Source organism: Callithrix jacchus, chromosome 1, assembly GCF_049354715.1.
Source record: "Callithrix jacchus isolate 240 chromosome 1, calJac240_pri, whole genome shotgun sequence".
Taxonomy (NCBI): domain Eukaryota; kingdom Metazoa; phylum Chordata; class Mammalia; order Primates; family Cebidae; genus Callithrix; species Callithrix jacchus.
The window spans coordinates 181732751-181760593 of record NC_133502.1 but is presented as its reverse complement, the minus strand read 5'-3'; the positions used below and the strand labels follow the sequence as shown (position 1 = coordinate 181760593).

General features: G+C 51.3%; 1 protein-coding gene across 10 annotated transcripts; it reads left to right on the top strand.

Moving 5' to 3' along the window:
* Positions 1–16029: 16029 nt before the first annotated feature.
* Positions 16030–27652, top strand: GBGT1 (globoside alpha-1,3-N-acetylgalactosaminyltransferase 1 (FORS blood group)). 10 transcript variants are annotated; one of them, XM_078330779.1, is made up of 8 exons: positions 16030–16169; positions 17409–17598; positions 18168–18233; positions 24217–24267; positions 24345–24380; positions 24589–24636; positions 24966–25100; positions 26349–27652. In XM_078330779.1, the coding sequence occupies exons 2-8, from the start codon at positions 17528–17530 to the stop codon at positions 27031–27033; spliced, it is 1092 nt and encodes a 363-aa protein (XP_078186905.1). In that variant the 5' UTR covers positions 16030–16169; positions 17409–17527; the 3' UTR covers positions 27034–27652. The 10 variants fall into 10 exon arrangements, with proteins under 10 accessions (XP_078186905.1, XP_078186911.1, XP_078186918.1 ...); XM_078330785.1 differs by having other exon boundaries at positions 17395–17598; XM_078330792.1 differs by lacking the exon at positions 24217–24267.
* Positions 27653–27843: the final 191 nt, after the last annotated feature.

Sequence of the window (27843 nt, the reverse complement as noted above, 5' to 3'; positions counted from 1 at the left end):
GTTCCTCTTCGTTATCCTTCTCCACCTACATATGCTGAGTCCAGCAAACTTTTTGCTAAATTACCCTTTCAGGCCAGGCATGGTGGCTCATGCCTGTAATTGCAGCACCTTGGGAGGCCGAGGTGGACAGATCACCTGAGGTCAGGAGTTTGAAACTAGCCTGGCCAACATGGTGAAACCCCATTTCTACTAAAAATACAAAAATCAGCTGGGTGTGGTGGTGGGTGCCTGCAGTCCCAGCTACTCAGGAGACTGAGGCAGGAGAATCACTTGAACCCGGAAGGCGGAAGTTGCAGTGAGCCAAGATCACGCCACTGCACTCCAGCCTGGGTGAAAGAGTGAGGCTCTGTCTCAATAAATAAATAAATAAATAAATAAATAACCCTTTCACCCTGAAGATGATTAAAAAAAAAAAAACGAAGTTAGATGCCTTACAACTGAGGCCTTCTGATCAGCCAGGCCTGCCTGCTATAACTACTTTCACTCCACGGTCTAAAACTGAGCCTGCAGCCATTGTGAAGGATTTTTCTGCCCCCAAGGGAAAATCCTCAAAAATGTATGAATTTAGAATCCTCATAGAAGCTTATGATCCAGGACCTCCTGACCTTTACCAGTTGATTCCTGTGATATTGGGGCCTGGTACAGCTCTGGAATGAATGGGAGCGGCAGACTGGGACAAACCGAGGAAGATATTAAAGACCCCTCCAAAAACGCCTCACAAGAAGGACCAAAAGTAGCCAGAAAAATCCCTGAAAACCTTTTAAATTCAATTCCTAAAATTTTTCCACAAAAAATAAACTAGTTTCAGATTGCAGGGCTCACTTAGAAACACGGTTTGTGAAACACTGTGGGCTCAAAGTACAGCAAGAAGTATTTCCTGCAGGGACAGAAATGGGATTAAGTGCTCTATTTGTAAATGGACTCCATCTCCACCTTAGCAGCTTAATTAAAAGACATAAGTTGGGATAGGAAGCTACAGATATGACTGAATTGGCGGTCTTAGCTGAACATTTTGAGAGGACTCTAGAGAAAGAGAAAACTCAAAAGGCTCACAAGCTTATGGTCCTTCAGTTACAACAGTTACAGGGACTGGAACCCAAGGGACCAGTCATTTTATTTATTTATTTATTTAGTGATGGCGTTTTGCTCTTATTACCCAGGCTGGAGTGCAGTGGTGCGATCTCGGCTCACTGCAATCTCCGCCTCCCAGGTTCAAGCGATTCTCGCTCCTCAGCCTCCTGAGTAGCGGGTATTACAGGCACGTGCCACCATGCCTGGCTGATTTTTGCATTTTTAGTAGAGACGAGGATTCACCATGTTGGCCAGGCTGGTCTCAAACTTCTGATCTCAAATGATCCACATGCCTTGGCCTCCCAAGTTGCTGAAATTACAGGTGTAAGCCGCCATGTCCGGCTCCTTCTCATTTTAAGTCACAATCATGAGGTCCTACAACAAGAAGTTATTTACCCCAAGATGTCTGCCTGTATTGCAAACAACAGGGCACTGCAAAAAGGACTGTTCGCTTTTCTATCAGTCGGCCAATGAGCCTCCCTTTAGGCCAAACTGTCTCGCCACTAGAGGGAGCCCAAAAGACTTTAGTCCTCCTGATAAAAGTCAACATTGATGAGGATCCAAGGGATTCTCCGGTAGCTTGCTCTCCCTAACACGTTTAAATCAACGTGGAGAAACAGGTTAAAATAAATGGGGCGTTGTGTACAGTCCTCCTGGAAACGAGCTACTCTATCTACTATAAACCCCACCTTCATAAGCCAGCAAATCCCTCGGAGTAAAAACGTCCTTTGTGACAGAGTTTTCTTATTTTTATTTTTATTTTTGAGACGGAGTTTCGCTCTTGTTACCCAGGCTGGAGTGCAATGGCGCGATCTCGGCTCACCGCAACCTCTGCCTCCTGAGCAGCTGGGATTACAGGCACGCGCCACCATGCCCAGCTAATTTTTTGTATTTTTAGTAGAGACGGGGTTTCACCATGTTGACCAGGATGGTCTCGATCTGTTGACCTCGTGATCCACCCGCCTCGGCCTCCCAAAGTGCTGGGATTACAGGCGTGAGCCACTGCGCCCGGCCTGTGAGAGAGTTTTCAAATCAAGTTCAAGGGGTTCCCATATCTGAACCAATCCAATTACCTTTGGGCCCCTCTTCAGAAAAACGCTTTTTTACTCTGTTAACTGCTCCGGTAAACTTGGAAGGGCGAGATTTACTATCAAAACTAAAAGGGCACAAAAAATTTTTCTCAGGAGAAATAATAGTTTCCTGATTCTCCTGAATCAGAATTTTTACGTAGCCTACAGGCAGAAATCGATAAGATTGAAACTCAGCCCTGTAATACCCCTGATCTTCTAAAAATGCCTAAATGTTTTTGGGCCTCTTCCCCAACTGATAAGGTAAGAAATAAAAGTGTATAACCTATAAAGATACAAACAGATCATTCTAAACCTTTGCCTAAATTACCCCAATATCCTCTAAAACCTGAAGCAATTCAAGGGCTCTTGCCAATTGAAGAAGATTTAATTAAACAAGGACCCATAATCCCATGCACCAGCCCTTGTAACATTCCAATCCTACCATTTAAAAAACCAAATGGACGAGGCTGGAGATTTGTTCAAGATTTATGGGCAATGAATAAAATTGTAATACCAAGATTTCCTGTAGTTCCAAATCCTGATAGTTTATTATCTAACGTAACAACTAGTTCCGAGTGGTCCACATTAATAGACCTCTGCTCAGCCTTCTTTAGCATTCCAGTTCATAAAGAAAGTTTGGTGGCTCACACCTGTAATCCCAACACTTTGAAAGGCCAAAGGCGGGCAAATCACCTGCAGCCAGGAGTTTGAGACCAGCCTGGCCGACATGGTGAAACCCCATCTCTACTAAAAATTCAAAAATTCGTCAGGCGTGGTGGTGACGCCTGTAGTCCCAGCTACTCTGGAGGCTGAGGCAGGAGAATCACTTGAAACCGGGAAGCGGAGGTTGCAGGGAGCCAGAACCATGCCATTGCACTCCAGCCTGGGTGACAAGAGTGAAATTCCATCTCAAAAAAAAAAAGTCAATACTTGTTTGCCTTTACTTAGAAAACTCAGCAATACACCTGGGCAGTAATGCCACTAGGGTCTACAGAACCACTTCATATTTCCCCAGGCATCGCATCAGGACTGAATCACACTACGATTTCCTCAAAAGTCTACCCTCATTCCGAACGTAGCTGACTTATTGTTATGCTGTCCCGCCAAGAAGTACTCTGAAATGACTCAATTCATCTTTTACCGAAACTTGCATATAAAGGTCACAAGGCTTCCATGGGAAAACTTCAGTTTTCAAAAGAGAAAATCCACTATCTGGGACATGACTTGACTGCCAAAGGGATTTCCTTTCACCTGAGAGGATGAAAACTATTCAAAATGTTCCTTGACCTGCAGCCAGCAGACAATTAAGAGGCCTTCTTGGACCTGCAGAATATTGCAGATCCTGGGTTCCAAATTTTTCCTTGATAGCTTGGCCATTCTATGAGCTCACTGAAAATGCTGTACCTCAGGTTCGCACCTCATGACTCAAATGGGCCCCTTTAGACTCCCGGACCTGCATGCTTGTTGGAAACTTTGAAGTAAAGCTGAGTGGGGAAATCTCTCCTCAGAAGCAGACAGCACCCTGGTTTTGGACATGGATCGTGGACCAAGACTTCTCTATCATCATGAAAGCCTTATTTTTCTTTCTGTTTTCCTCATTTTCTGCCCTAATCTTGTCCTTTTCCCTACAGGAAAACCCACGGCACCGTAAGGAGTAGATAGTTTTAGCTCGACCTTATGCTCTAGCATAAAACCAGAGTAATTGTCGGGTTTGCTGGCTGATGCCAAAAAAAAATCAGGAAATGATTCCCCTGGCGCCAGTGCCCCTCTGCGTTCTCGATGAGAGTTACCCTGAAACTCCAAGGGAAGAACAGAAAGTTACTCTTGATATTCCAGACACCACTGCTACTTGCTTACACTCACTAAAAATAACTCTCTTTTTCAATTGATAACTTGATCATTACCAAAGATAAAAAACCAATCCGAGGCTGGGTGCAGTGGCTCACGCCTGTAATCCCAGCACTTTGGGAGGCTGACAGGTGGGTCACCTGAGGTCAGGAGTTCGAGACCAGCCTGGCCAATATGCTGAAACCAAGCCTCCACTAAGAATACAAAAATTGGCCAGGTGCAGTGGCTCACGCCTATAATCCCAGCACTTTGGGAGGCCGAGGCGGGTGGATCACGAGGTCAAGAGATCGAGACCATCCTGGTCAACATGGTGAAACCCCGTCTCTACTAAAAATACAAAAATTAGCTGGTCACGGTGGCGCGTGCCTGTAGTCCCAGCTACTCCGGAGGCTGAGGCAGGAGAATTGCTTGAACCCAGGAGGTGGAGGTTGCAGTGAGCCGAGATGGCGCCATTGCACTCCAGCCTGGACAACAAGAGCAAAACTTCATCTCAAAAAAAAAAAAAGCCAAGTGATACCAGCAAAAGGTATATTGTACATCCAGGCGTCACACACTCAAGATTTGGGAATTACTTATGTTGGTTCAAGTGATTGCTTGTATAAAATAACTGGGTTAAATCCAGTAGGGTCTCTTTTTATTAGATGTGGTTATACAACTTTACAACATGCTATAAAGGGGCCACAGAAAAGCAAATTTCCCACTGGACATTGTTCAGGAGCTATGGATTTATAATCGAACACACCTGACTGATCCCTGCTCAAATGCAACTGGGTGGCTCTTTTCCAGTCCCTGAGGGTCTCTATTGGGTCTGTGGAGAATCTGCATATTCTGTTCTGCCTCCTTGTTGGTTTGGTTCTTGGTATTTGGCCTGGCTTGGTCCTGCCTTTCGAATAGCTTCCCCTGAAAATTCTCATGATAGCCCTTATGGTCGGAGGCCAAGATGTTCAGTAACTGAAATTAGCCTTGAAATAGACGAAGATAAGCTAGTTTCTACTGAGGAAAGATTCCAGTTGGGTTCCTGGGGATGAGCTCTTGGTGGTAGTGAGGTACCAGTTGTGCAGAATTTAAAGCTGATTCATAAATTGGGAAAAATCTTCGATGTTGTAATCAATCAGACCTCCCAGGGTTTCAGACCGGTAGAAACTACTCTCAGAAAGGTAGATGACAGGGCACGGTAGCTCATGCCTGTAATCCCAACACTTTGGGAGGCTGAGGCGGGTAGATCTCTTGAGGCCAGGAGTTAGAGACCAGCCTGGGCAATTATTTTGTAATTTTTGTAAAAATATAAAAACTAGCCAGGCGTGGTGGCTCATGCCTGTAATCCCAGCTACTTGGGAGGCTGAGGCAGGGGAATCGCTTTAGCCCTGGAGGCAGTGGTTGCAGTGAGCCATTGCACTCCAGGCTGGGCAACAGAGTAAGACTCTGTCTCAAAAAAAAAAAAAAGAGAAAAAAGAAAGGTGGATGATAACACACCTAGCCAACAAAAACACTTAATGGATCTAATGCAGCCTTAGATCTTCTCTAGCATCATGAAAGCCTTATGTATTTTTTTGTTTTCCTCATTTTCTGCCTTAATTCTGTCCTTTTCCCTACAGGAAAACCCATGGCACCATCATCCGTGGATTATGGCTCAAACTGGGAGCCCACCATGTTTGGTGCTAAAAAAACTGAATGTTGTACTTATCTCTCAGCTGATTTTGTTACTACAGGAAGCTTAATTTAAAAGGTGCTGATGCTGCTGTTTCCTTAGAACTACCGCCAAAAACGTTAAAGGCATCTCTCAAGAGAAAGGAACCCATAACATGTCGACAGGCTCCACTAACAGTCTGCAGGCATCCTAAGTGGCGGATGGCAAGCTTGGGTTTTCCAAGGGCTTCTAATCTTTATATTTCTTCTAGTAGGTTTCCAAGTTATTATGACTTGTATTACCAGTGGAACAATGAAAATAAGTAGCTCGCTGGGCGCCGTGGCTCATGCCTGTAATCCTAGCACTTTGGGAGGCCAAGGTGGGTGGATCACCTGAGGTCAGGAGTTCAAGACCAGCCTGGCCATCATGGAGAAACCCCATTGTGATGTTCGCGCCAAGGGCTCGAGACAGCTAGTTGACTCGCCCCAGTTTGGCTGCTGGACCTGTCTGCATTTCCCCACCTCGAGGGCTGTCGAGTGAGACAGGGCCGTGAGCTGACTCACTAAAAGCAACAACAGAATGCAAAGCAAAGGCCTGCAGTTTATGAGGACATTGTGCTGTCTGCTTCCATGTCCCCCTTCAGTCTCTGTGTAAGCAATAAACTTGCTGCAATTGAGATGCCTGAGAGGAGCAGAGACCTCTGCCCATATTTTCCCTGGAGCCAAACCTTTGTTTTAGCTCCTGGTGAAAAACAGGTTTAACCAGCCACCTTAAGGGCGCCATTGTATCTTTGAAATGTAAAATCTTTGAAATGTAAACTACTACCACTAGCCCCCTTAAACTGCCTTCTGTGCGGATATCACAAGCCCCTGATAACTATTTCTATGGAGTTTCTATTTCCTTTCTGTTTACCCCTTTTTTTCTTTCTACTGAGATAAAGTAAATGTAAACAAGAAAAAAGGTATAAAAGCTGTAACCCACAAAAATAAATTTGCTGCGTTTTGGCCATAATCTTCACGCAGCCCTCCAGACTCTACTTTTCTATATTCTTTCTTTTCCGGGCACTCTCTCTCTCAGGTTGAACGAGACATCTACGTTGGCGGTCTCAGGGACTCCCGCAGGTCGGTAGTCCCCTGGCAGACGTGCCGGACCCCAACACCCCATCTTTAAAAAAAAAAAAAAGAAGAAAGAAAAGAAAATGAGTAGCTCTTTAAGTCAAGCTACTTTACAGAGATCCGTGGTCCTTAATCACTGTCATACTCCAAACGAGGACTGTACCCAGTTAGACCCGGATATTGTTGAATTGCTTGTATTGTCTGAACCTTAATGTGGCTAATTTGGTTTAGTTCATTTCATAAGAACTCTTATTAAGGAATGTACGCCTTGGCATTTTGATAGTATCCTCTTGATAGTCATAATAATAGTACCCCGTCACACAGTATCCTCTCAACTCTTTTTTTTCTTTTTTCTTTTTTAAGAGGAGTTTTGCTCTTAATGACTAGGCTGCAGTGCAATGGTGCAATCACGGCTCACTGCAATCTCCACCTCACGGATTTAAGAATTCTCCTGCCTCAGCCTCCCGAGTAGCTGGGATTACAGGCACCCACCACCATTCCCAACTAATTTTTGTATTTTTAGTAGAGATGGGGTTTCACCATGTTGGTCAGGCTGGTCTCGAACTCCTGGCTTCAGGACACATGCTGTGTCTCCTTTAATGACTTCATGAGTTAGGACTTCTGTCCACATGTTACAGATGAGGACACTCAAATCCAGAAGGTGGAGACACCTGCTGAAGTCCTGCAGCCAGTGTGGAACACTGGCAGAGTTTGCATCCCTGAAAGCAGAACAAGGGCTTTGGGACATGTCATTTGTTGCAGATGATCCCAGGGTGCCTGAGTGAGGACATGGGACGGTGAGCTCAGAGGAGGGAAGCCAGAGAGTGGCCTTGATGCGAGCTCTTCGGTGGGCACCTGGGCTCAGTCTCCTGGTGTCCCACCTGGATGAGCTCCGTCTCCACAGTAGAGGGTCCCTGGGCATTAATGCTCTTGCTCTGCTGGCTGGTGCTGGCGTGCAAAGGAGGAAGCTCCCATGCGGTTTGAGGTACCTGATGCCATCCCACCTGGGAGCAGCTGTTGTCACTGTGGATCCCTTCTGTTGTAAACAAGGAAGCTGGTGCTCAGAGAGGGAAACTGTCATGACTAAGGTTGCTCAGCCAGAGTGGTACAGCTGTGGTTCCTGCCCAGCTTAGGCTGTTTTGGCAGAGAGCCTGAAGCCAATGCACCAGGAGCTTTCTAAGTAGAAAAACCCCAGCCCAGGTCAGGTGCGGTGGCTCACGCCTGTAATCCCAGCACTTTGGGAGGCTGAGGAGGGCAGATCACAAGATCAGGAGATCAAGACCATCTTGGCCAACAAGACCTCTACTAAAAAATACAAAAGTTAGCTGGGTGTGACAGTGTGCACCTGTGGTACCAGCTACTCAGGAGGCTGAGGAAAATTGCTTGAACCTGGGAGATGGAGGCTGCAGTGAGCCGAGATCACAACACTGCATTCCAGCCTGGGCGACAGAGACTGTGTCTAAAAAATAATAATAATAATCAGGACAGCCAGGGAGCCAGGGGCTGCATCCTCTCTGCCTCCCTGGGGTCTTCACACGCATCCCCCTTGTGAGAGGCAGGTGGAAGTGGCCTTCTCGGGCCAGGCCAGCTCAGCTGGGAGGGAATGTTGTGCCTGAGAGGCAACCATAGTGCCTGGCAAAGCTCAGAGCAGTGGGCTAGGTGAGGTAGCTGCCTAGCACACCCAGGCCAGACGCGGGTGCAGGCATCAACCAGCCGCCATCAGTGTGTACCAAGGGCTAGACAGCAAACCGTGTGTCACCTGCATCCGAGCCTCTGAGGTGGGGGCCACACTTCCCCCACGCTCTGTGTGGGAAGTGGAAGAACCTCCTGTTCAGTAAGTAGCAGTGCCGGGGTTTTAGCCATGTCTGTCTGGCTTAATGACAAGGCTCCCCATTCTCCTGGGAATGGGGAGCACTGAGCGGGGATGTCAGAGGCCAGAAGGCACCTGCATAGGTGCCCTGGGCTACCCCCACCCCTCCCACAGCAGCCACACCTGGCCTGTCCCTGATCTGGAACACTTCACGTCTGACAGCATCTGCACGCACACAGCTGAGACCAGCAGTCCACGAAACTCTGGCCCTTCCTGGGAGGCCACTCTCTAATGTTTTCTATTTTGTTTAAAATCCCAGCCTACCCCACTAGGTCCACTGAGGCGTGTGCTGACAGAGGTCTGATAGAGCATTTTTTTTTTTTTTTTTGAGACAAGGTCTTGCTCTGTTGCCCAGGCTGGAGAGCAGTGGCACCATCAGGGCTCACTGTAGTCTTGACCTCTTGGGCTCAAGTCATCCTCCTGCCTCAGCCTCCCAAGTAGCTGGACCCACAGGTACATGCCACCACACTCAGTTAATTTTTTTATAGAGATGGGATCTCCCTATGTTACCCAGGCTTGTCTTGAAATCCTGGGCTCAAGTGATCCACCCACCTTGGCTTCCCGGAGTTCCAGGATTACAGGTGTGAGCCACTGCGCCAGGTCCGACACCAGCATTTTGTTTGTTTGTTTTTTGGCAGAGTCTCACTCTGTCACCCAGGCTGGGGTGCGGTGGCACCATATCAGCTCACCACAACCTCTGCCTTCCAGGTTCAAGTGATTTTCCTGCCTCAGCCTCCTAAGTAGCTGGGACTACAGGTGCATGCCAGCATGTCCGGCTAATTTTTTTTTTTTTTTTGTATTTTTAGTAGAGATGGGCTTTCACTATGTGGCCAGGCTGGTCTCTAACTCCTGACCGTGTGATCTGCCCACCTCAGCCTCCGAAAGTTCTGGGATTACAGGTGTGAGCCACCATACTTGGCCTGACACCAACATTTTTTTTTGAGGCAGAGTGTCACTCTGTTGCCCAGGTTGGAGTACAGAGGTTTTTTGTATTTTTAGTAGAGATGGAGTTTCACTTTGTTCCCAGGCTGGTCTCAAACTCCTGACCTCATGATATGCCCACTTTGGCCTTCCAAAGTGCTGGGATTACAGGCATGAGCCACCACGCCCAGCGAACAGCAGAACTTTTAATGGCTGTGGCATGTTCCCTCCTCCAGGGACACCAGACCCCCTGCTCAAGGCTGGGGGGGTGTGCCAGGCGGGGCTCTGAGATGGGCAGAGGTGACTATCGACGAACCTGAACCCTCTGTTCACATCTCAAAACCTTTCCTGTTTTCTAGAAGTAGAGAAACTAAATCCAAGGGGGGTGTGCTGGGGTCTCAGTGACAACTCACCCTCCAGGAAGAGAGTCCAGACCCCCTTCCCACTGCCAGGAGGAAATTGTCCATCCCCCTCGGCCACTCCAAGGGTTTCGAATTTCAGGGGTGTGATATCATGCCATATATATATATAGGTTTCCCTCCACGAGTCGGGCTTGTAACTCCCACAGCCCTTGTTATAACGTTGGGGTGTTTTAGGCCTCAGGAGCAGGCCTCAGAAAATGGAATATCTCTATCTCTGTGTCTCCCTCTCTCTGACCTTCTTCTGCTCTCCTTTCACCTGCTCCTTTTTCTCCCCAAGGTAAGAACCTTACCCTTCCTTTCTGTCTGGCCATAAATTCTCTGACCTACCTTGTCTGATTGGAGGTCACCAGAGCCCCATCTTAGGAGTCCTGCCCCATACCCTAGAGGAAGGAATGCTGTAGGAAGAATCCAAGAATCTGCACAGACAGGCCCGTGAGGTGTCCCGTGCCATCAATGCCAGAGCATGCCCTGTCCGTCCAGCCACCTTTCTACACAGGTGTCCATGCTTCAGTCATGCCTACCCCATTATCCAGTGAAGTCTCCATAAGATGCCCAACAGGGGGGAGCTTCCAGAGGGCTGACCACGTGGAGGTTCCTGGAGAGTGGCTGCCCAGGGAGGGCCGGAGGCTTCGCACCCCTTCCCCCATACTTCACCCTACACATCTCTTCATCCATATCCCTTGTAATACCTTTTATGATAAACCCGTAAACATGTTTCCCTGAGTTCTGTGAGCTGCTCTAGCAAATTCATTGAACCCAAAGAGGAGGCTGTGGGAACCGCAGTTTGCAGCATGTGAGTCAGAAGCTCTGGAAGCCCAGAATCGTGTGAATTGTGTGTTTATTTTGGAGATGGAGTCTCACACTATCACCCAGGCTGGAGTGCAGTGGCATGATCTCGGCTCACTGCAACCTCTGCCTCCCGGGTTCAAGCGATTCTCCTGGGAAGCCCGGATTTGTGATGGTGTCTGTGGGAAGCAGGGTAGCGGACAGTCCCATGGGACTGAGACCTCAACTCGGGGCATCTGACGCTCAAACTAGAGGACACCCAGCTTGTGTCTGTTGCTTGGTGTGTGGGAAACACCCACACATTTGGTCACGGAAGTCTTCTGTGTTGACTGTTGTTGAATGAGAGAAGAGAAAAAGCCCTCTGAGTGTGTGTGTGTGTGTTAGTATATGTGTGTTAGTATGTGAGTGTGAGTGTATGTGTTTGTATGTGTATGTGTGTTTGTATGTGTGTGTATGTGAGTGTTAGTATGTGTGTTAGTGTGTGTGTGTGAGTGTGCATGTGAGTGTATATGTGGGTGAGTGTGTGAGCGTGCATGTGTGCGTGCGTGCGTGCATGTGTGTATGTTTGCACTTGAGGGGTTTTTAGGGGAAATAATGGCACATTTGGTAGGTGAGACATGCTATTTCACTGTCTTATTTCATTGTCCTGATGAAGATGGAGGCTGGATTTTCCTCTTTCCACCATTTCTGAAGTGTGGCCCCTTCTGCTCTCAGGGGAGCCTGCTGAACATGTGTTCTGTGGCCATCCCTGGGGTCAAGGTCTGGGTGTGGCTTCCAGTACAGCCAGGAAGCTCCTCCCCCAAATGCTGGGGGCTCAGGAGCCAGCCCTGGGATCCCTCCTCCGGGCTTAGCGTGCTGGTTTCAGTAAGCGCTTGGATCTGCTCCCCTGGGACAGGGTGTGATGGGTGTGGCTGGTGCCCAGACCAGGCCTTAGCTAGTGCAGGATGATGGGCTTGAATCAGAGACTGGCTCCTGGAGGCTGCTGGGTTCTGGGTGGGCCAGGTGTGCTGCTGTGAAGGCACTTGTCCTCCTGAACCACCAGGTCAAAGAGGAATAGAGTGCAGGAAGCCCCAGATGGCCAGGGCTGGCCCAGAGTCCCCTCAGCCCTGTAGTCTTTAAACCCCACTTTTTGGGGGCAGTGATACATTGTTCTGATAATATAGATTAGAACCCCGGTGTGTCAAACACAGGAGACAGCTGCTCAGGGTGGAGCTGAAAAGAGGCCTGGACTCCCTACCCCCAACGCAGATACACTCCGGGAACCTCCTCCCGGACACCCTCATTCCTAGGCCACTGAGAGGCACAGTTTGACAAGCACTAAAGGAAGCTGTCACCATGATGCATAGTGGGAAAAACAGAGGTTTTGTCCAAGGTCCTTCAGCAAAGCAGAGGCAGAACCTTGAGTGATGGGCTGAGTCTTGGGGTCTGTCCTCAGGACCCCACTATTGCTGCCCACCCCCAGATTCCAAGGTGAAGGGGAGCCAAAATCAACATCTAAGTGTGAATTAAGCTTTGCAGAGAGGCCTACCGGCCACACAAAACACTGGCTCTTGCTCCAGAGAGAAGCTTCTCCTAAGGTGAGGAGAGTAAGGTCCACATGGGAGGCCACGGGGCCCGCGTCCACCCCATCCAGTCCCTCCATCCCAGCTCCACAGCCAGTGAAGCTCTGCAGACTCTCCCACCTCCTCTTAGAGATGAAAGGTCTCGGGAGTTCTGCCACCCCTGCTCACCTAAGAGTTCCCAGATTTGACCATGAACTCCCTTATTTCTGGGAAACGCTCTGGAGCATTCTCTGGCATCCCAGAGGTAGGTCACAGCTGGGGATCAATTACAGAGGGTCTGTGCATGGTGGGGAGCCCAAGGACTAGCTTTGGAGCCAAGGGCTCCCAGCCCAGTCCTGCCGCTAACCAGAAGGGGACCGTAGCCAGTCCCTCGGAGAGGACAGTTCCTATTCCCTTTATGAATGCAAACCTCAGCCCTCAGGAATTACCAGTGGGAAGACAGGCCACTTCTTTGTCTGCCTCAGAGGATTGAGACCAATTTATGGAGAAACCGAGAGATGGATATCCTCACAAGCCCATTTTCCAGATGAAAAGCTGAGGCCCAGTGAGGGGAATGGCCACATAGGGACAGTGGATAGCCTGGGAGTTTGGACCAAGGATCCTACATCCCCTCCACCACAGACCCCACCCAGGCTGGCTGAGCTGCTGCACAGGAATGTGTGGGTGACCTTCCAATTCCAGCAGCTGCTCTCAGTGAGCTGGGACCATGTGCCTGAGACTCGCCTTTCTCATTTCAACCCTGCTTGTGGGGCTCCACACCAGCGGAGAATGTGCTTATTCACCGTGTGTTCCCAGACTCTGAAACAGAGCACTTCACACTTATTAAATAAATACATGAATGAATCAGTGCCATCCCCCCAACAGCCCCTTTCAGTAAGTACTCTTTTTTTTAAGACAGTTTCTTGTTGCCCATTCTTGAGTGCAATGGCACTACAACCTCCACCTCCCCAGTTCAAGTGATTCTCCTGCCTCAGCCTCCCAAGTAGCTGGGTTTACAGGTATGTGCCACCACACCTGGCTAATTTTGTATTTTTAGTACAGATGAGGTTTCTCCATGTCGGTCAGGCTGGTATCGAACTCCTGACCTCAGGTGATCCACCTGCCTCAGCCTCCCAAAGTACTGATATTACAGGTGTGAGCCACTGTGGCCAGCCAGGTACTCTTATTTGACAGAGGAGAAACCTGAGCCACAAAGAAGTCTTGGGTTCATTCACTCTTTCACTCATTCATGCATCCAGCACCCCTGTTGCATGCAGACACCCGGAATGTGACACTGAACCCCAGAAACCATCCCTGTCCTGAGAGCACACAGCCCAATAGTGGGGAGAGCATCTCACCACAGCCAGCAGTGGAAGCACCAACCTGGGTCCCAGCTTCAGTGGCCCAGTGCCTCCTCAAAAGATAGTGGCTCACACCTGTAATCCCAGCTTTTTGGGAGGCCTAGGTGGGTGAATCACCTGAGGTCAGGAGTTCGAGACCAGCCTGGCAAACAACATGGTGAAATCCATTCTCTACTGAAAAAAAAAAACAAAAATCAGCCAGGTGTGATAGCATGCTCCTGTAATCCCAGCTACTCAGGAGGCTGAGGCAGGAGAATTGCCTGAACCCAGGAGGCGGATGTTGCAGGAAGCTGAGATTGCACCACTGCACTCCAGCCTGGGCAAAAGAGCGAGACTCCGTCTCCAAAAACAAACAAACAAACAAACAAAAAACTTAAATAAAACAAAAATTTTATTTATTTATTTATTTTTTAGACAGGGTCTCACTCTGTTACCCTGGCTCCAGGCTCGTGGCTTACCACGTTGCCCAGGCTGCTCTTGAACTCCTGGGCTCACGTGATCCTCTGACCCTGGCCTCCTAAAGTGCTGGAATTACAGGCTTGAGCCACCATGCCTTAAGTAATATTTAATGAGTTTTCTTTAAGTCATATAGAGAAAGACAAAACTGGAAGACTGGCGGTGGCCCTTCTCCCCACTGCTCTTCTCCCCCTCTGCCTGGCTTGGATTTGCTCTTTCTGGTCCCTTGAGCACTGCAAGTCTCTGCCTGCGTTCCTACTTCAGCCCACTTAACTCTCCAATGAGAAAGATATTCATTGGGAGGCAGAGGTGGGTGGATCATGAGGTCAAGAGATTGAGACCATCCTGGTCATCTCTACTAAAAATACAAAAAAATTAGGTGGGCATGGTGGCGTGTGCCTGTACTCCCAGCTATTTAGGAGGCTGAGGCAGGAGAATTGCCTGAACCCAGGAGGCAGAGGTTGTGGTGAGCCGAGATCGCACCATTGCACTCCAGCCTGGGTAACAAGAGTGAAACTCCATCTCAAAAAAAAAAAAAAAAAAAAAAGATGTCCAAATGTACCTACAGTGTTTTCTCCCATCTTCCTTTTACCTCCCTTGCCTTTGATTATTATATTTTTAAGTCACGGAGGTCTCTTTTGTCTTTCTTTACCTTTGCACCCAGCCCCTTCCAAGCCAGTGCTGTCTTCAGGCCAATTTTTTCTCCTCTGGGATGCAGAGGGGAGTAATGGAGAGACTGCTGGTTGGGCCAAGAGAGGACTGTGGCCAGGAGGCAGAGCCACAGGGCTAGGTCGGCCCTGTCTTGGTTGCCTTAAAGCTTTATTAGAAAACAATTCCCAGAGAGGCATCAGTGTCTGGAAGGCAGACCAGGGAACTTTGCAAACATAAACTGAGTAAGGAAAATGAATCAGCAGATCCCAGAACAGGTCCCAGGGAGCCAGCGTTTGCAGCTAAAAGGTGGAAGCGTGACCTTTCAAACATCACTCACCAGCTCCCAGGGCCGGTGCCAGGCACCCCTAGACTGAGAAAACAGGCCCTGCCTTTCAGGAACCTGTGGTCCTCTAGAGAAACCCCAAGGACACAGGTATCCACACCCCTGAGGGACCTGGGAGGCCTTGCCCAGGCACCAGGCGGCTCTGGGTTTCCAACTTCCAGCTGCACTGTCATCTGGAGCACACCCAGAGTCTCTCTGAGCCCGTCTTCCCCCACGGTCTCTGGCTGGGTCCCTGCCCCCCACCACTTTGATGACTCTCTCCTTTATTTTCCCGTAGGGCCCGTTCCTTTTGTCCTCCTGTCCCTCCCCTCCTGTAGAGGTTTCGGCTATGAAAACCGTCTACCCCATGTGCTGGCCGACCTCTACTGAGCTGCAAGAGAGCCTCTCCTGAGGTTCCAGAGTCCCTGGGGTGGACAAGAGCAGCCCCTTCGTGGAAGGGAAAACGCAACCCCGACAGGCCATGGGAAGAAAGTGTGGCCAACCACATTTCACAGAAGAGGAGGCTCCAGGTAATTCTGGGAGCCACTCGCTGGTGTCCCCTCGCTGGGCAGGGGCGCCTGGCTCAGAGGCCGCGAGAAAAGGAGGACAGATCCTAAAGCGGACAGCAAAGCAAGCGACGTCCAGCTGGTTCTCCCTTTCCGTGACTGCTTCAAAGCTCTTCCAAACACGAACTTTTCCCCACAAATCGCTTCATGTCTCCACCCGCACCCCGCCCTGGGCCCCCGGACTTGCGCTTCTTGGCCCCCGAGCTGGGCCTGCTGCATCCCAGACCAAATCCTAGAAGCCAGGCCCAGGGTCCGCTCAGGCACTCGGCCCCGGGAGGACCCGGTTCCAGAGACCCAGGGTGGGGTTCTTGGACCGTAGGGGCGGGGCCTGCGGTAAGTGAGCGGGGCTGCGGCTCCCTCTTCCCCATGTGACTTCACCAGCCACGCCCGCGCCCTCCACCCGCCGTCCGCCTGCCCAGCTCCAGGCTGCATCTGAGCCTCCGCTCGCGCGGGTATCGCTGGCTTGAGCAGGCCAGCCGAGTCCGTTTTCCACGCCGGGGTGCGCCCATCCGTCCGTCCTAACGCCGGTCCGGCGGCAAGGAGTAAGTTTGCACCCCGCAGGGACAGTCGCGCTCCCTCGGCCCCCCCTCCAGACCCCGCCGCGACGGGGAGGGAGGAGGAGCGCCCGAGCCCAGGAGGTGCGCACCTCCGACCCAGGGTCCCGGGTCCCGACCCTGGACTGGTGTCTGCGGCGCTCGGGGATGGGCTCTGTGTCCACGGGAGGCGGGGTGAGACGGGGCTTGGAGGCCCGGCTGGGGAAACTGAGGCCCCAGAGGAAGAGGGAGAGGGCTTGCCGGACACTCCCGAGTGTGCAGCGGCCTAACCCCCAGGACCCCCGCCCTCCGCTCACTGTGGCCCGGGCTACGCCCAGCGCTTTACAGCCGTTCCCGCGCACCCTCCACCCGGGCCCCGAGTGCCGTCCCCCATCCACTGAGGCTTGGGGCAGGGGATGACTGGCCCAAGGTCACCGACAGCGGGTTCAGGCGCGTTCCCACCGTTCCCTGGAGAACCCTGGTCCAGCCTCCCAGAGAGTGGACAGCGGCCACCTCAGTCCTTTCCGGGAATCCTGGGCGCCCCTCCCCGCGCATCTTGCGCTGGGACTGCGGGTGTTCTCGCTGTGCCTGAGGGCTTGATTTCCAGCAAAGGGTGGATTGGCCCATGCGCCCCTCCCTCGTGCTGCTATCCTGGCCTCTTGGCCGGAGGCCTCGGCTCATATCCGAGAATGGACCGAGGGAAGGAGACGTGGGAGCCAAGGCAGGGGCCGCCGCCTCGGTGAAGTGGGCCCCAGCCTCTCTCCGAAAGGACAGCTGGAAGCAACAGCTGAGCACCGAGCTGTGTGCCTCCCAGAGCTGCCAGAGCTGAGCCTGGGATCCAGCGGGACCTAGCGTCCACATGACCCTGGCGGGCGACAGAGGGGAGGGCAGGGCTGCAGGGCTGCAGGACTGGGGTCACCATCTCCAGATAAAGAGCGTTCCTGACCTGGCGCGGTGGCTCACGCCTATAATCCCAACACTTTGGGAGGCTGAGGCGGGGCATCACCTGAGGTCAAGAGTTTGAGACCAGCCTGGCTAACATGGTGAAACCCCATCTCTACTAAAAATAGAAAAATTGGCTGGAGTGGTGGCTCATGCCTGTAACCCCCGCTACTCAGGAGCCTGAGGCAGGAGAATCTCTTGAACTCAAGAGGTGGAGGTTGCCGTGAACTGAGACCACACCACTACACTCCAGCCTGGGTGACAAGAGTGAAACTCTGTCTAAAAAAAAAAGGCGTTCCTTTGCAGGTGTTCCCAGGACCTCAGAGACCAGGCTTAGAGCCTGACACCCCTGGGAGGGGACAGCCTGATCCACCCAGGCCGGTGGGGCCTCTGCAGGTGCCCAGGCTTAGGTGCAGCTCCCAGTGATGCATCGCCAGAGACTGGCCCTGGGTCTGGGGATCTGCCTGTTGGTGGGCACAAGCCTCAGTGTCCTGTGGTGAGTCTGCCCCACGGAGCTCTCCCTGTCTCTATCCCCTCCCAGGACTCCCATCAACCCCAAAGTCTTGATCTCATAGGGTTCCAGGTCCACCAAACCCTCCTGGCTCACCTGTTTCCTAACCCCAGCCCCAGCAAGACCCAACTAGTGTCGCTTGCTTCTGAATTCTGCCTTGTACTGGCCTCCTGGCCTTTGACTTGCTCTTTTCTCTGCCTGGGCCATTCATCAACCCGTGTTGACAGGGAATCCCTGTTTTGCTCCCAAATTCACCCTCTGTGTCTGTCCTTCCATGAAGCTTGTGTGGCTGCCCCTCACCCTGCTGCTTGTGTGTGGGGCCTGGCATCAAGAATATGCACTCCCTAGGAATGAATGCCTGCCTGCCAGGCCCTGTGACACATGCCAGAAATACCAGGAGGCTTTGTCCTTTGAGGTCAGCCAGACCTACAGAATCATAGGGGACCTGCCTTCCTAATGCACCGTGGGAGACCTTCACTCCCAATGATGTGCATGAGGTGTGTTTTCAGCCTCTGCAGCAGAGTGGATCAATGGATTTTTTTTTTTCTTCCCAGGGTGTATGTTGAAAACTGGCTACCGGTGTCCTATGTCCCCTATTATCTCCCCTGCCCAGAGATCTTGTAAGTATGGGTGGGGCTAGGAGAATTGGGAGTTGGGGAGACAGGAGAGTATTTAAATTCATGTCATCTGCTGCTTCCTGGTTCATATTTCTGAGAAATGCAATGGTATTTAGGTAATTTAAGGACTGTGACAAACATGAAGTGAAATTCCCATTTCGGTCTCCCAGCATCCTTGCAGCCCCCTGCATGGTCTGACCTTCTACATGTTGCACAGCTCTGAGCCTCACTTGCTGTGTCTGTAAAATGGGATGGTAGCAGCCCCTCCCTGGCCACTGGGAGCAGGGAGTGGTGATGCCCATAAATAGCCTGCTGCTGCTCCCAGTGAACAGCGGTGCTCAGTGCTTCTAGGACTTCACCTTGTTGCTCACTTTTGTGTTCTGTGGATTCAAGGAACAAATGAACATGTGACCAAAGTCCTCCTCACCTAAGAAGTCTGACTTTTTTTTTTAGTCTCACTCTGTCATCCTGGCTGCAGTGCAGTGGCGCGATCTCCACTCACTGCAACCCCGCCTCCCTCCTTCTCCTGTCTCAGCCTCTGAGTAGCTGGGATTACAGCCACATGCCACCACACCTGGCTAATTTTTGTATTTTCACTTGAGACAGCGTTTCACCATGTTGGCCGGGCCGGTCTCGAACTCCTGACCTCAAGTGGTCCGCCTGCCTTGGCCTCCCAAAGTGCTGGAATTATAGGCATGAGCCTATAATTGAGTCTGACTTTTTAACAGTTAAGACTGAAAGAATGGGTTGGGACAATGTCAGAGGAACATCTGGACCCATGGTCTTTTGTTTCTCATGGCAACTCAAGGAAAGTTAAACATCTGAATCACAGGCCACTAATTAACAGCAAGGAATATTTTATATTGTAAACATAGAATATAGTAAATTAGGAAGCCAGGAAGGAGAAAAGACAAAGAGAAAACCCTGTCAGGTTCACCTGTCCAAAATTACACTCCACTTCCAAAGTTCGTTGTTTGCTTTGCTTGTTTGCTCTGCTTTCTAATTGAACAGATTAGGCATCTGCATCGTTCTAAATGCCAAATGGCTTCTTGCTATTGATAACAGTTGTGATCATAGTGTGTTTGCAGTTTTTATCCTGTTTTCCCAGAATGAACTTTGTTTTTCAATGTATGTCCCATCATCTTTTTTAAAAAATGAGATAAGGTCTCTCTGTGTTGCCCAGTCTGGTCTCAGACTCCTGGGCTCAAGCGATCCTCCTGCCTCAGCCTCCCAAAGTGCTGAGATCACAGGCATGAGCTACCACATCTGTCCGGTCACCATCATCTTATTCCACCCAGGGGCTGGCACCTAATTTTTGAGCCCCTCTCCCTTTCCCACCACCAACTGCTGGGCATTTCGGTTGCTCTCAACTTCCCAGAGTTCTAAGTGAGTTTCTGATGAGCAGCATAACCCTTTCTCCACTTCAAAGATCATTTTGTTCCCATATGTTCCCTTAGTGGCTGGAGGATGTGGGTAGGTTCTGAGCCATGTCATCAGGTCATTTCCAGATGTACCACAGCACATCAGTCACTCATGGATGTGCCCTGCCTGAGCAGCCCAGCAAGGCCACCCTGAATTACACCTGGGCTACTGTTGGGAATACCAGGAGTTACAAAAACAAAAATGAACCTACCTTGCTGGCTGAGAGAGGGAAAATGCCATCCTCTTTGGCATACATTTTATTTATTTATTATTATTAAATTGAGACAGAGTCTTGCTCTGCTGCCCAGGCTGGAGTGCAGTGGCGCAATCTTAGCTCACTGCAACCTCTGCCTCCCAGGTTCAAGCAATTATCATGCCTCAGCCACCTGAATAGCTGGGATTACAGGTGCACCAGCTAATTTTTGTGTTTTTAGTAGAAACAGGGTTTCATCATGTTGGGCAGTCTGGTCTAAAACTCCTGACCTCAAATGCTTCGCCCACCTTGGCCTCCCAAAGTGCTGGGATTACAGGCGTGAACCACCACCCCCGGCCTTAATTTTCTTTTTTTTAGGTTACTGGCGAGACTCATTTCCCTAGGCCTTACCATTAACTGAATGTTTTCTTGCGAGCAGTGCTTCCTCCCCACCTCCTCTGTGTGGTGCATTTGTGGATTCTTTACCATCACCCTTGGCTGAGTATAGCTACAACTTTTTTTTTCTTTCCAGTTTGTCTATCTTGTGTGTGTGTGTGTGTGTGTGTGTGTGTGTGTGTGGTGGGGGTGGGGGGTATAAAGTCTGGCTCTGTCACCCAGCCTGGAGTGTAGTGGCACCGTCACAGCTCACTACAGCCTTGACCTCCTGGGGTCAGTGATCCTCACACCTCAGCCTCCGGAGCAGCTGGGACCACAGGTATGCACCACCACACCTCCAAGATAATTTTTTAAAATTTTGTTTGTAGAGACAGGGTGTCACTATGTTGCCCAGGCTGATCTGGAACTCCTGGCCTCAAGGAATCCTCCCAACTTGGCTTTGCCGGGATTGCAGGCATGAGCCACCACACCAACCTGCTTTTGTATTCTTGTGTGTAACTCTTCACTGCAGCTGGAGTGTGTCTGAGCTTGTGGTGAGGAGAGAGGTGCTCTCTGCCAGGGGAGTGCAGAAGGCCGGGCTGTTTGGTGCCTCTCCTAACTCCTGACCCCTTTTTGGAATCCCATGGCTTTCTGAGCAGGGCCCTGAAATATGCTTGCTTATAGAAAACAAGGGCAGAGGGCCAATCTGACGAATTGACTTAAGAAAAAATTGTTGATTCAAGAGTAGCAACTTGGCTGGGTGTGGTGGCTTATGTCTGTAATCTCGGCACTTTGGGAGGCCAAGGCCGGTGACTCACTTGAGGTCAGGAGTTTGAGACCAGCCTGGCCAATATGATGCAATCTCATCTCTAATAAAAATACAAAAATTACTGAGGTGTGGTGGTGGGCACTTGTAATCCCAGCTACTTGGGAGGCTGAGGCAGGAGAATCACTTGAACTTGGGAGGGAGAGGTTTCATTGAGCCAAGATTGTGCCACTCCACTCCAGCCAGGGTGACAAAGTTACTGAGACTCCATCTCAAAAAATAAAATAAGTAAAGAGTAGCTACTAATCACAAAAGGACAAAAATTTGATTCCACTTATGGGAAGTACCTTCCATAGTCAAGTTCACAGAGGCAGAAGTAGAATGGTAGTTCCCAGGGGTTGGGGAAGGGGCAATGGCACGCTGTTCTTTCATGAGGACCAGGCTTCCTTTTGGGATGATGAAAAAGTTCTGGACACAGATGTTGGTGATAGTTAAATGACACTGAATGTACTTACTACCACTGAAATGTACACTTAAAGATGGCTTCAGTAGTAAATCTTGTGTTTTGTATACTTTACCACACACAAAAGAGCATGGCTAGAGGTGGAAGAGATCAAGGAGGCTTCAGCCACTCCGTCGTACACGACGTATTGGAACTCACAAGGGGCCAGGCAAGGTGGCTCATGCCTGTAATCCCAGCACTTTGGAGGCTGAGGCAGGCAGATCACTTGAGCTCAGGGGATCAAGACCAGCCTGGGCAACATGATAAAACCCTGTCTCTACCAAAAATATTAATACAAAAACATCCGGGTGTGGTGGTGTGCACCTGTGGTCCCAGCTCCTCAGGGGGCTGGAGTGGGAGGATTGCTTGAGCTCAGGTGGTCAAGGCTGCAGTTAGCCAAGATTGTGCCACTGCACTCCAGCCTGGGCAACACAGAGAGACCCCATCTCAAAAAAAAAAAAAGAAAGAAAGAAAGGGAAGGAAGGAAGGAAGGAAGGAAGGAAGGAAGGAAGGAGAAAGAAGAAAGAAAGAAAAAAGAAACTTGTAAGGGCCTGGCAGCCTGTGTCATCAGTGGGTGGGTCCTTATGAGCTTCTGCCTGGGGACAGTCGGCCTCAGGTCTTTTCTTGCTGCTGCTGCTGTGTGGCCTTTCCCTTCTTTTTGTCTTTTTTTTTTTTTGAGTCGGAGTCTTGCTCTGTGGCCAGGCTGGAGTGCAGTGGTGTGATCTTGGCTCACTGCAACCTCCACGTCCCGGGTTCAAGTGATTCTCCTGCCTCAGCCTTCTGAGTAGCTGGGACTATAGGCATGCACCACCATGCCCAGCTAATTTTTGTATTTTTAATAGAAACACAGTTTCACCATGTTAGTCAGGATGGTTTCAATCTCTTGACTTCAGGTGATCCACCCACCTTGGCCTCCCAAAGTGCAGGGATTACAGGCATGAGCCACCCAGCCCAGCCGGCCTTTCCCTTCTCTGTGCCCGGCTCCCACCTGCTGGAAACACTCGAAGTGGATGGTTTTATTGTCCCCATTTTATGGACCAGGAAACTAAAGCTCACAGGGTCAAACGTCTGGCTCCAGGTCCCTGGTCTAGTTGGTGGCAGAGCCAGAGGTGAACCCAGGGGTCTGACCCTGAAGCCCCACCACCTCCTTCATGGACCCCCTTCTTTCTTCTCCACTCAGTTTGACTTTGACACTGACCTCACAGGCTGCCTGCCAAGACTTGGCCAGGGTGCCCTGCCTCACTGAGCACTTGCTCCATGCTGGACGTGGGCCAAGAGACCCTTACACATCTTGTGTAATTCTCACCACACCGCTAGGGTTAAGGGTGGTTGCCCATTTTGCAGATGCAGAGAAGTGGCAGTCAGGGTTCCACTAGAGAAACAACCAGTAAGAGGAAGGCAGGTAGACAGGCCAACATACCTAGAAAAATGGACTTATGTGATGGTGAGGCTGGCTAGGAAGCTGAAACTCAGGCAGGAGCAGATGCCACAGCCCACAGGTGAAAGTTCTTTTTCTTTTCTTTTCTTTTTTTTTTTTTTGAGACAGGGTCTCACTTTGTGGGTGGCCCAGGCTGGAGTGCAGTGGTGTGATTATGGCTCACTACAGCCTCGACCTCCTGGGCTCAAACCATCCTGCAGCCTCAGCCTCCCAAGCAGCCAAGCCCACAGGTGCACACCCCCAGGCCCAGCTAATTTTTGTTGTTTTTGTAGAGATGAGGTCTTGCCTTTTTGCTCAGGCTGGTCTTGAACTCCTGGGCTCAAGTGCTTCACCCGCCCCGGCCTCCCAAAGTGCTGGGGCTACAGCTGTGAGCCACCGGGGCTGGCCACCAGTTCTGTTCTTAAGGCCTTTCAACCAGTTGGGTTGGTCCCACCCAGGTGGTCTAGGATACTCTCTTTTACATAAAAGCAACTGATACAGAATGTTATCACATCTACAAAATACTTTCACAGACCAGCCTGGGCAACATAGCAAGACTCCATCTTTATAAAAAAATTTAAAAATCACCAGGCGTGATGGCTCACGCCTGTAATCCAAGCACTTTGGAGACCAAGGCGGGCGGATCACCTGAGGTCGGGAGTTCAAGACCAGCCTCACCAACATGGTGAAATCCTGTCTTTTTAAAATTAAAAATAAAAAAATAAAAATCAGCCATGGGTGCTAATGAGTGCCTGGCAGGTCCAGCCACTCAGGAGGCTAAGGCAGGAGGACTGCTTGAACCCAGGAGGTCGAGGCTGCAGTGAGCTATGATTGCCCCACTGCACTCCAGCCTGGGCAACAGAGGAGACCCTGTCTCTTAAAAAAAAAGTTTCACGCAACACTTTGACTTGTTTGAGAAGCCAGATACTACAGCCTAACCAAGTCAGCACACACCATTACAGTGGGCTCAGGTTAATTAGCTCACCCCAGTCCCAGTCACCAGCGCTTTGCAGCTTTCCAAACCTCTACAACAACGAGAGCGACATGGTCGGAAAAGCATCAGCCTTGGTACCAAGCGGCACTGGTCCAAATCGCTGCCCAGTCACTTACTCTCTCAATGACCTGCAGACTACTTCTGTAGGGGTCCCCAGCTCCTCTGTGAGTTGGGTGGGGCTGTGAGGGAAGGTCAGAGGGAGCCTACATGGACCATGGGTGCCCAGCCGAGGGGACTTCTGACTCCTCCTTCTTCCTGTGCTGAGTGTCTCTGTCCCCAGCCCCATGACGATGGCTCTTTCTTGCCTCTGCCACCAGCAACACGAAGCTGCACTACGAGAGGGAGAAGCCACTCCAGCCTGTGGCATGGTAAGGAGGCTGGTATTGCCCCTTCTGTGTCCCTGAGGGTGTTGGCTCCCCCCACCACCGGTCCTTCTTGGTTGCAGGTCACAATACCCCCAGCCCAAGCTGCTGGAGCACAGGTAGGTGTCATGGAGAGGCCTGACACAGCAGGGGGAGGGGCCAAAAGAGCTCTGATTTATACGTTCGGGTGGGGGAAGTGCCAACGTCAAGGTGGCCTTGGGGCCCACAGAGTTAGGGGCTGTGGAAAGACATAGGGTTGGGGGTCAGGGACCTGGGCTGTGTGACCTTGGGCAGGATAACCAACTGCCCTGAGCTTTTTCTGTGCAGGTACATAATAGTACCTAGCTCACTGGAGGCTGGAGGAGCAGAGGAGAGGTATTGTAACATGTGCACCGTGCTTGCACTCAGTAGGTGCTCAGGCTGTTGTTCATGATGACGTTGTCTTGCCCTTATTAATGACCCTCATTTATTAGGGGCTTGGCACACATGGAAAATGCCAGGCCCCTACTCGTGTGTGTTAACTCCTGGTCCTCCCAGCCCTGCTGGGAGGTGGCTATTATTATCCCCACTTTCCATATGAGGAAAGGGAGGCCCAGAGATTGGGATGAAGTGGCCCCGGGTCACACAGTGTGAGAGCCACGGAGGGGATGAGGCTTAGGCTGTCACAGGGGAGGGTCTCAGTGCCCACGGCCCCCTGCTGCCAGGCCCACACAGCTGCTGACACTCACGCCCTGGCTGGCCCCCATCGTCTCCGAGGGAACCTTCAACCCAGAGCTTCTGCAGCACATCTACCAGCCGCTGAACCTGACCATCGGGGTCACGGTGTTTGCCGTGGGGAAGTGAGTAGCAGGTGGCGGGAGGGAAGGAAGGCTCCCTGAGCCACAGGAGCTTACAGTCTAGGGAGGAGACCAGATGTGCACACAGGACCCTGCTGGGCACCCAGAGGGCTCAGAACCAGGTGCCGAGCAGACAGAAAGTGCAGAGTAGGGTGCGATGGGGCTTCCTAGGGTAGGGGGTCTGGCCCTAGCATAGACAGGAGGCGGAGTCCAGGTGAGGGGACAGTGGAGCCTTTGTCAGCAGGACCCCTTGCCCCTCCCTGCTTCATCTGGGCCCATCGTCTGCCCTGGTCTCTCCCCAGACCCCACCTGGCCTTCCTTTAGGAGCGGCCACTTGGCAGCCCTGCTCTGGACCTCGGGGACTCCTTCCTGGGACTGTTGAGAGAAGGACCATGATGGGCCCCCAAGCCCTAAATGGCCAGATGATGAATGGCCCACTGGGGCAGGTGACCCCCTTGTCCAATGAGTTTTGGCCTGGGGGCGGGGCTGTGTCAACCACACCCTCTCCATGCCCCCAGATTCTAGCACAACTCGCCTTCCCTTGACTCCTCCACTCACCTGCTTCTTGGCTGCTTTCTTCTCTATAATGATCCTCAGTGTTCCTGCCTATAAAACAGGCAAGCTTTAAGGTAGCTTATGAAGATCAAAGATCATAAGAATTCTTAGAATGTTGCTGGGCACCTAGAAATTGCTCAATAAAAGTTCCCCTGGTCCAGGAGCATAAGAATCTCTACCAGGGACATGCTTACAACAGCTATAAGAGGCTGGTATTAAGGCCGGGCGCGGTGGCTCACGCCTGTAATCCCAGCACTTTGGGAGGCCGAGGTGGGTGGATCACGAGGTCAAAAGATCGAGACCATCCTGATCAACATGGTGAAACCCCGTCTCTACTAAAAATACAAAAAATTAGCTGGGCATGGTGGCGCGTGCCTGTAATCCCAGCTACTCAGGAGGCTGAGGCAGGAGAATTGCCTGAACTCAGGAGGCGGAGGTTGCGGTGAGCCGAGATCGCGCCATTGCACTCCAGCCTGGGTAACAAGAGTGAAACTCCGTCTCAAAAAAAAAAAAAAAAAAAGAGGCTGGTACTAGCATCTTGGGAATTGGACAAATGAGAACCCAGAGGGTCAGCGCAGAGTGACATCTTGAGATGGGGAGCTGGGAAGTGGCCCCCAGCCTGGCTGACCCCAGAACACAGTGGGGACCCAGGCAGGCTGCTGGGGTAGCGGTGGATGACTGGGTTATCATCACTAGGTACACTCACTTCGTCCAGTCCTTCCTGGAGTCAGCCGAGGAGTTCTTCATGCGGGGGTACTGGGTGCACTACTACGTCTTCACTGACAATCCCGCAGCCATTCCCCGGGTCCCTCTGGGGCCCCACCGGCTCCTCGGCACCATCCCCATCCAGGGTCACTCCCACTGGGAGGAGATTTCTATGCGCCGGATGGAGACCATCAGCCAGCACATTGCCAAGAGGGCTCACCGGGAGGTGGACTACCTCTTTTGCCTTGATGTGGACATGGTGTTTCGGAACCCATGGGGCCCTGAGACCTTGGGAGACCTGGTGGCTGCCATTCACCCTGGCTATTACGCCGTACCCCGCCAGCAGTTCCCCTACGAGCGCAGGCGTGTTTCCACTGCCTTTGTGGCAGACAGCGAAGGGGACTTCTATTATGGTGGGGCGGTCTTTGGGGGGCAGGTGGCCCGGGTATATGAGTTTACCAGGAGCTGCCACATGGCCATCCTGGCGGACAAGGCCAATGGCGTCATGGCAGCCTGGCAGGAGGAAAGCCACCTGAACCGTCACTTCATCTCAAATAAGCCATCCAAGGTCCTGTCCCCCGAGTACCTCTGGGATGACAGGAAGCCCCAGCCACCCAGCCTGAAGCTGATCCGCTTTTCTACCCTGGTCAAGGATATCAGCTGCCTGAGGAGCTGAGCACAGAGCTGGAGCTGCCACGGATAAAGACCCAAAGCCCTGCAGCCACCAGTGCTCAGCTCACGTCAGACCTGTCCCGCCTACCTCTGTCAGTCAGGTGAATTCAGCTGGACAATGGATGTGGAAAGGCCACTATGAACTGCAGAGGGCTGTGCACACAGTAGAACACAAGATCACACAGTAATGTGGCAGAAGAGCCATGGGGGCGGGGAGGGGAGGTGCGGTTACAAAGCAGGCCTGGAAAGCTGGCTGCGTTCTGCAGCTGTGCCTTTGCGGGGCAGGCTGTGAAACTTCAGCCTGACTCAGTGCCTGAACCCCACTGCGCCAGCCCCCCGTTTATTGCATATTGCCCTTAACATTGCATTTCTAATACCCTAGGGTGAAGGTGCCCTAGGCCCCTTTTCTCTGGTCCCAGGGGTCCTGGGTCCCTTGATGTCCCATAGCCACATGTAGCCAATTCTTCACTCAGGCCCCCAGAGCAAGCCTTTGAAATGGAGCAAGTCTAGGCTCCCTCTGGTTTCCTGCACCCCCAGGTGAGCCACACTCTCAGGGGACTAGCCACCTCCTTCTTAAGGGGTTTGGGGTAGTTTATAATAAAGGTGCTGTGTGTTCGACCCTAGCTAGGGTGGTTTTATTTTTTAACTTTTTTTTTGAGACCGAGTTTCACTCTGGTCACCCAGGCTGGAATTGCAGTGGCGCGATCTCAGCTTACTGCAACCTCCACCTCCTGGGTTCAAGCGATTCGCCTGCCTCAGCCTCCTGAGTACTTGGGATTACAGGTGCCCACCACACCCAGCCAATTTTTGTATT